The 9,581-nt window shown below is 35.0% G+C and overlaps 1 protein-coding gene across 2 annotated transcripts in view; it reads left to right on the top strand.

Moving 5' to 3' along the window:
- The window catches only part of LOC106873198 (histone H4 transcription factor), a 22,677-nt gene that overhangs the window by 11,886 nt on the left and 1,210 nt on the right, over window positions 1–9,581 (top strand). For both annotated transcript variants that reach the window (XM_014920437.2, XM_014920438.2), the window contains exons 6-9: window positions 3,052–3,129; window positions 4,896–5,016; window positions 6,252–6,387; window positions 7,685–7,809. In XM_014920437.2, the coding sequence (XP_014775923.1) occupies window positions 3,052–3,129; window positions 4,896–5,016; window positions 6,252–6,387; window positions 7,685–7,809 (460 nt within the window). The remainder of the gene's footprint in view (window positions 1–3,051; window positions 3,130–4,895; window positions 5,017–6,251; window positions 6,388–7,684; window positions 7,810–9,581) is intronic.

Here is a 9,581-nt window from a genome sequence, read left to right as displayed (position 1 = left end):
TATATATATATATATATATATATATATATATATATATATGATAGAGGGCGAGAGCACACAATTAAATTTTTCTGTTTTTTTCTATAGGTTTCTATTCTAATATTTTAAAGCATATCATCAATAGCTGTTGTCATGTTTTCTATCTTGTAACTGAAGTCTTTGTCCATGCACAAAGTTGCACCCTTTCCTTTCTTCTACTTTCTGTTTACTTTATTCAGTTCATACTCACTCAGCTCAGTGACTCTATTCTTCCCAAGATTGATTCATGTCTCTAATAAAACTATTATGTTGAATGGTTTCTCAAACTGACTGTTATTTGATATTTTAAGAAGTTGGCATATAAACTTTTTTGCTGTTTAAGTGGATTATTGATGTTTAATATGTCTTGACCTTCATGTTAAACTGATAATTTGTGTAATACCAGCAGCTGTTGATATTGAAGAAATTATTTTCTGGATTACTGTTATTTATCACATCCTGTGAATTACAGTCTATGTAGTCAAAAGTTTTCAAACCCATTTTCATATTGCGCAATCTTTCATGTTTGCTGTCATAATCATCTCCAAGTGGAAATGAATTATTTTAATTAGAATAAATTACTGTTGTATGTTGTGTAAATTAGTCAGATTTTTAACTTTTTTTTACATAGTATATTTTTTGTGCTAGGGTTGGCAACTTCTTTGCCTCTGTGGGCCAAATCGAGTATTAATGATGAATAGCAGGCCAGACAAAGGCCATAAAAGAATAATTATGGAAAATTACACAAGCTAAAATTTAATCAAGAGTGTTGACTCTACTTGAAAATAATTTGTATAAACTACAGATGAATGTAGTAATGGAAAAATATCATTTATTCAATTTAAGACATCTTTGGAATCATTTGTTTAAAAGACATCTCAAAAATACATAGCAGCCAAAAAATTAATGGGAAACTTGATGTTTTTTGTTCCTTGAAAGCTTCTCAATATTAGGCTTCAGACTTGTTGATGCCAAGAGCAAGATATTGTCAAGATGATTATCAGTTAATCTTGTTCTCAAATTGTTCTTAGTTTGTTTCAATTTGGAAAATAATTGCTCATACTGATAGGTGCTTCCAAACAAAGATGCTGTCTTTTTGCATGATTCATTAAGTTAGTATACTTCCCACTTGGAAAAATATATTTTGCATAGAAGTCAATCAATGAAACATCTTCAGAATGAAATTTAGATCTTAATAAGTCATTACATTGCATATCAATCAATTCCATTTGAAAACATTCTGATAATGTCTCCACCTCCACATCAAATGGTGTAGCAAACAATTTAAACTGATTTGCATGCAGATGAAAGTCAGTAAAACGTAACAGCAGGCCTTTTATTGTATTCGAAAACAACTCATTGGACATCAGTTCTCGTAAGCCGTGTGTTGCTGACTCCTGCCTTAATCTCTCCTGTGCTGTACTGCATATTAGTCCATCCTGCTGTGTATCTTTTCTGTTTCGTATTACTCTAGGCATCTTTCTTACAATTTACAGTTTTCTTTTTTTTTTTTTTAATAAATTTTTGTTATGTCAGCTTAGAACATCCCAGCACTTGTTTTTCCATGAGACTCCACTGTCTCTTTAGGTATCTTTACATTATTCATTCTCAAAAAGGCGGCGAGCTGGCAGAAATGTTAGCATGCCGGGTGAAATGCTTAGTGGTATTTCATCTGTCTTTACATTCTGAGTTCAAATTCTGCCGAGGTCGATTTTTGCCTTTCATCCTTTCAGGATCAATAAATTAAGTACCAGTTGCGTACTGGGGTGGATCTAATCGACTGGCCCCCTCCCCAAAAATTTCGAGCCTTGTACCTAGAGTAGAAAAGATTATTCATTTTCAATATTAAACCTAGCTACCTCAACTTTCTCAGCATTTCCATTAGTCCCTTATAAGGATAATTATTACTGGCATAGATGTTATAGCATAGATAGCACTAGTCCTTCTAAATATTTCCACATTGGTGATTCAACATGGCAACACTTTACACATCATCATCATTCTTTTTACATCCACTTTCCTATGCTTGCATGGGTCAGACAGAATTTTGCTGAGGCAGAGTTTTCTATGGCCAGAACCCCTTCCTATTGCCAACTCCAACTGTTTCCAAGTATGGTAATATTACCCATGACCAAACATGTTTTCACAGAAGATTGGAAACAAAGGACACTGCTTGAATGATGTTAATACTTGTTTACAACTAGCACCCAATATCAAGTCAAGGAGACAGTAAGACATGCAAACATCTATATATAGACAAGCTTTTTCCATTATTTACATTCGACGGATATTTGTTCTCATCTTGTTTGTTGTTAACACAGTGTTTCGGCTGATATACCCTCCAGCCTTCTTCAGGTCTCTTGGGGAAATTTCGAACCTGAATTTTCATTCCTAAGGTATTTTTCAATGTTATTATTATTGTTATTGTTCAGGTCACTGCTTGGAATCGAACTCGAAATCTTGGGGTTAAGAGCGTGGGCTATTAACCCCAAGATTCCGAATTCTATTCCAAGCAGTGACCTGAACAATAGCAATAATAATAATAGTAACATTGAAAAATATCTTAGGAATGAGAACCCAGGTTCAAAATTTCCCCAAGACACCTGAAGAACGCTGGAGGGTATATCAGCCGAAACGTTGTGTTAACAACAAACAAGATGAGGACAAATATCTGTCAAATGTAAATAATGTACATAATTCCTCATCTCTTAAATATAGAACTGTATAAGCTTTTTTCAGTTTCTATCTATGGAATCCACTCATAAGGCTTTGATCAGCTCAGGACTATAGTAGGAGAGTAGAAGCTGCTTGTCCAATGTGCCACGCAGTGGAACTGAACTCTGAACCCTGTAGTTGGGAAGCAAACTTCTTAGCACACAGTCACCTGTGCTTATTACCACAGGTGTAATAATCTTGTCGTTTTTATTTCAGAAATCATCTTACATCATGATTGATTTTTTAAATAGTTACTTAAAAAGATGTAAATTTTAAAATTTCACTTTATTTCTGCAATCTTTCTGTTGTCTTTTCCAGTTCAGTGTTACCAGTGTTCATATTGTAACAAGAAATTCCAAACCGAAAGATTAATGCGAGATCATGTTCGGATCCATGGTAAGAGGTTTTTAAATTTTGGATTATTCTTACCTTTTACTGCTTTATTATAGTTTAAAATCTTTTATTTTTTACTTGTTTCTGTCATTAGACTGTGGCCATGCTGGGGCACCATTTTTAAGTCTAGTCACACGAATTGAACCCGGTACTTATTCTATTGCACCTTTTTGCCAAACTGCTAAGTTATGGGGGCGTAAACAAACCATCACCAGTGGTCAAGTAGTAGGAATGAACCCAGAAGCATGTGGTTGGAAATTAACTTCTTGCCATGCCTATGCCTACAGTCATAATCATTAATTAAAATTGTTAATTGTGCATAAAATGTCTTTTTTTTTTTTTTTTACATAGATTGAAGACATGATACTTATAGGGATGCAAATATATATATATATGTCATTCATGATTTTATTGATTAGTAGTGTAGCTGAATTGTCATGACTATTTACAGAGAGCTGAAACCAAAACAATAAACTCGAATTTCTTACCAAGTGTTATCTAGAATACATGAAGTTGTGTGGACTCTGTAAGCTACAAGAGGACAATAACTCTGTCTAGCCGAACAGTACCTCTGAATAAAAACTCTACAGAGTAGGGAAGATCTTGTAGTCTTACAGCAGGCAACATCTTTAGTGCCTCTGGCAAGATAAAATGTACTCAGCTCATGATGATTTGTTGCTGATAGGATGGCACCCAGCTTTTAAAAACATGTTGGGCAAGGGATTAATAAACAATGATGGATTAGACTCCACATGCTGTTGTCCTGGCAACATATAAGAGAACAGTAATTCTGAATTTAAAAAAAATACTAATAGAGGGGACCATTTAGTCTAGATATACATAATTCATAATGCAAAATGGTTGGTGATACAAAGGGCAATTTATTGTTAAAACATTAAATTAATCAACAATCATTATTATTTAACATCCATTTTCCATGCTGGCATGGGTTGGACAGTCTGACCAGAGCTGGAAAATCTGGGGGTTGCATCAGGTTCCATTGTCTGTTCTGGCATGGTTTCTGCAGATGGATGTCCTTCCTAATACCAACCACTATTCAGAGTGTACTGGGTGCTTTTTACATGGCACCAGCACCAGTGCTTTTTATGTGGCATCAGCACCAGTATCGATTTTGCTGTGGTGGACAGCTCTTGAATACAGCAAGGTGCCAGATGTCTTAGTCCTTTGTAATCTCCTTCATAAGACTCAGTGTCTTGAGATTGGCTTTTAGTACTTTGTCCCATGTCTTCCTAGGTTTCCCTCTTCCACGAGTTTCATCCACTTTAAGTGATCATAATGAATTTGTATTTTAATGTATTGAAATGTGAAATGTTGTTTATTTAACTCTTTGAAGACAAAGTTTATTGATATTTCAACACTAAAGAAGACAGAGCCAATTTTAAGAGCTAAGATATGAATATGAGTGTTTAAAATCTTGTAAAACTATATCTGCATCTCAGTTGGTGTCCAATACTTCAAAGGTTTTTTTTGCCAATAATACATGTGGCAAATTGTAATAAAACCTAAGTTAGTAAAATTACAGCAAAAGTTTGAATTTTTGGTGTTTCAATGAAACCATATAAATCTCGCGTGCTGTGACATCTAATCCACCAAATATTAGTCATGATGTCTCCCCATTTTCTGACTTGTACTTCTATTTAGGAGCATTTGTGTACCGGCTCAATACATAAAAAAAGCACATATTCTTGAAAAAAAATCATCCTTTCATTTTAATATAAAGATAATCATCTGATGTTTTCTTCTGTTAGTGAACTGTTACAAGTGCCCATTATGTGATATGACATGCCCAAACCCACATGGTCTTAGAAATCATCTTCGATACAAGCATACAAGTGAACGGCAGTATAACTGCCTTGAATGTGACTACAGGTGAGCAATTTTGTTAATTTTGTCATTTCGTTTTAGTATAATTTGTGGAGTCAATCATCATCATCATCATCGATTAACGTCCATTTTCCATGCTGGACGGTTTGACTGAGGTTTGGAGAGCCAGCAGATGCACCAGGCTCCAATCTGGTCTGGCTGAGTTTCTACAGTTGGATGCCCTTCCTAATGCCAACTACTCCAAGAGTGTAGTGGGTGCTTTTTACATGCCACTGGCACAGGAGCCAGTAAGGTGGGCCTGGCAACAATCACGTTCAGATGGTGCTTTTTATGTGCCATCGGCACAGGAGCCAGTCAGTGGATTAAGAACAGCAATCAGAGATGATGAAAATTTTGATAACTGATTTCTCTTCCAAAGTATTTATGCCATGTATACTGAGAGATATCTCTGTGTTGGAAGGAAAATGTTTATGACAGAGAGCCCACTTCCAGAACAGAAATCCGGTAGTCTCTCAATTTACATTTAGATCCTGGTTACTATTTGCTTCAATCACTCTTTTCCATATCAAGTGATCTATGCCACTAATTCTCTGCAGTGTGAGGTCACAGGACAGATTTTACAGGCAAAGGTGACCTTGAGGGAGACTACAAGCAAGATGATTTGATAATATCCGTAGCCTTGGTTGGTCTTGCTTGGAGTCCCAGCCAGATCATTTGTTGACAGTTATTTCTGATATGATATTCTACGGAGTATGCTCCACAATCTTCACTAGAATAAGTGAATGATAAAGATGGATGGACGGAGGAAAAAGAATGTGTTTTAATATCTGTTTTTCTAAATCTCACATACACAGTTCTAAATTTACTTCACAGTAAAGCAAATTTTATGTTGATCTTGTTTGTTATTACAACCTACTTAGTTTCTCATGTTGTCTCAACATATCTTTCTCTTTATTTTTGTCTATATCTCACTTATGCATTAACTGCAAGTTCACTTTATAGTAAAACAGATTTTATATTTATGAATATATTTTATATTCTCTTTCTGTATCTTATATCTAAACTGAACAAAAGTTGAAATTTCTTCTCAAAACTATTTCTGTCATCAATAAGATCATTTATATTACTTATAGTAATTTATTGCATCAAGTTCAACAGATTCAAATTCTTTATTGTATTATCTTCCTTCTTGACTAATTCTGTGCTAAGAGTACATCACTTGTAATATTTTGATTTAAAAATAAAACACATTTAATGATTATATTTTGTTTGACTCTTAGGAGTAAAACACCTTCAGATCTAAGGCGCCACATGGAGACTCATTCAGAAAACACCATTATGTGCCATGTAAAAGGATGTTGTTTTGTGACTCGTCTTTACCAATGCTTGGCTTCTCATTACCAAAAAACACATCAGGTCAGTCTCCTGTTGTTTTTTTTTAATTTGCTTGCTGAAACAAAGTATTAGGTACACTTTATGAAAACTATATGAACACTTTTTTATTTCCTGATGATGGAAGTCCAAGCCTTGCTAAGGCAAATTTAAACAAGTCTTTTTACTCTGGATCTCATTCTGTCCAGAATATGAAGTTAATTCAATGTCAGATATGTATTCTCTGGTCATTAGTTTGAGATTTTTTTTTTTATTCCACTGTTAACATGAGGGAACTGAGTGTGTATTTGTATGTATTTCTATTCATCCAACATAATTTTATCTGTAACTTTCTCTAATTATGAAACTAGACTGCTAAAGAACCAGCTTGTGGCATTATACCAGCTAGTAAATTATAGAAGAAATGAAGATGACAATGGTGATAAAAGCAGGAGAAAATATATTCTGTAGCTGCCCCTTGCATTGACTGTGATCTGTGTGACTGGCAAAAAAACTGTAGATGGTATAAAAAATGTTATTTCAGATTAAATGATAAATTCTACCTTAGCAAGCCAATGTAGTCAAAAAAGGTTATTCTGTGTTCATGAAATGACTCGTAGAAGATAGTCTTAGTGAAAACTGATCTATTAGAGAAGTGCTTCTGAAATATTTTACTCTAAGTTTTAAAATGATTCACCCCCACCTCGTCTTAATGTACATGTATCCACACAAATTAGTCTGAATAAACTGTGTGTGTATGAAGTCATGACTGAGCTAATATATTTCGTTTTGAAAACATATATTAGGTTCATTGGTTATTTACATGAATAGAAGGAAGAAGGGAACTGGTTCCTTCATCAGGGTACCTTAGTGGGCAGAAACACAGTCCTGGGAACAAAAGAATGACCCGGGTTTAAATCCTGCTGGAGAGCAGCAGGAGGATACCTAGGAGTCATGACCTGAGTGGGCTCTTCTCCCATAGAATGTCAGGTATAAGGGCCAAAACACTTATTAGATAGGAGTTCTTCCTCTGAAGATCTCTCCTACTGTGCGCCTGCCTTGCAGCGAGTTTTATATATCTTCATTTTGAAAACAAGTTAGAAAATGAAGGAAATCAATTGTATGGTTGAGAATGCCAGGGAAGGTAAAGGAACACTTCTCACTCATTGGTTGGTAATTAAACCATTACCTGTCATGTAACAAAATAATGATGTAGCATAATTTATAATGAATCATTTACCATAAGCATGAAGTAATCACTACAACCTCTTGCCAGTAAAAGAGGAACTGCAATGATAACTTAATTATTTTGAAATCTTAATGGTTTAATTTTTTATTTCAGGGTATCGACACTCATCGTTTTGCTTGTCATATTTGTGAAGCTTTTTTCACAAGAGGGTCTCTACTTACGAAGCATCTTAAAAAGACACACAAATACAAACTTCCATCTGGTTATTCAAGATTTCGGTAATTATGTTTTTAAAATATAATTTGCATTTTTTACTCTATCTCACTCATCAATTTAGGTATTTAAATATAAATTCCTGAAGTAAGCATGTTGAGTAATGTCTGCTTCCAGGTTGAAGGAGATAATGCATCTTGCTTTGGAATGAGAAATACTAGACATAATTCATAATTTTGTTGTTATAAACTACACTTTTGATTGGCTGCTTTATAGCTGTAATGCAAAAAACAAGTAATTCAAGGGCTTTGAAAACCTAGCTTTGTCAAGCTAATTATTTCATACAAGAATTTGACTAGCGCATCTCTGTTTTTATTGAAAGCTGTTCTTAGTTAGACCATTTCAAAATATGTGTGAAGATGAATAGGAAAAGAACTGAGGTATGGACAAAGTGAACTCTTCAGCTAGATTATTGAAAGATCGAGTGGTAATATTAAACCAGCAGGTTAAATTGAAAGATGATTTCATGAACAACAATAAATGCATCCACAGCAGAATTATATGTTAAATATATTCACTAACATTTCATTTTTTGTTCAATATGAGAGTGAGAGAAATTTTTTTTTCTTTTTTTTTTTCTCTCTCATTTATTCCTTGCCTTAATAAATTCAAGTTAAGAAACATCCATCCTCTTGAAAAAAAAAAGGTATACTGGTGCAACTTTTGTAGCACTGTAGGCTTTTGAATCCTCACTAATACATTGCTATTTGCTACTTCCAGTGATGACCAGTCACCATCATCAATGTTTTAATGTCAACTTTTTCATACTTGTATGAATGGATTAAACAAAGTGTATGTTAATGTAGAATTTTCTATGGCTGGATGCCCTTCCAGTTGCCAACCCCCACATTTCCAAGCGAGATGACAATCTCTCAATGTATCAAACTACAAATAACCCAGGTGTGTTTTCATGGAGGATTGAAAACAAACAACACCATGTTTACAAAGGTTATGCAACATGTCAAGAAACTTGAATATGCTTTCATGGTGGATTTCAAGCAAATGCAACCATCAGTAAAACTATTGTCTACAATCAGCAAATGAATGCATATGTAGATGAGGAAATATAAACTCACACAAAAACACACACACACACAAAATGGGCTTCTTTCAGTTTCTGTCTACTGAATCTACTCACAAAGCTTTGGTTGGCCTGGGGCTATAGTGAAAGACGTGCCGCACTGTGAGATTGAACTCAAAACCATATGGTTGGGAAGTGAACTTCTTAACCCCACAGTCATGTCTGCACCTATGACCAGTACCTCTTGTAATGCTTATTTACAGCTAAGTATACTGAGGCATTGAGATATAGGCAAATTATCAAGGTGTAACCTACTGGCTCTTCCTATGATAGTTTGTTGTCTTAGCCTGCTAAAACGTTGTAGTTGATTTACCTAATGAAGGATTTAAATGTTTTGGTATAACATTGCCATAACCAGAATATATATTTCGAAGGGCAAAGTTTAGAGAGCTCTTACCCCTGCTGGCGACAAAGGGACTCTCACTCAGAGTAAAAGGCAGACTGTATGACGCATGCGTACGAACAACCATGCTACATGGCAGTGAAACATGGGCTGTAACTGCTGAGGACATACGTAAGCTCGCAAGGAATGAAGCCAGTATGCTCCGTTGGATGTGTAATGTCAATGTGAATACCCGTCAGAGTGTAAGTATCTTGAGAGAAAAGCTGAACATTAGAAGCATCAGTTGTGGCGTGCAAGAGAGACGATTGCGCTGGTATGGACATGTGGTGAGAATGGAGGAGGATAGCTGCGTG

This window comes from Octopus bimaculoides, chromosome 5 (assembly GCF_001194135.2).
Source record: "Octopus bimaculoides isolate UCB-OBI-ISO-001 chromosome 5, ASM119413v2, whole genome shotgun sequence".
NCBI classification, from domain to species: Eukaryota; Metazoa; Mollusca; class Cephalopoda; order Octopoda; family Octopodidae; genus Octopus; species Octopus bimaculoides.
Note: the sequence above shows the minus strand (reverse complement) of the source record. Positions and strands in the feature narration are given on the sequence as shown.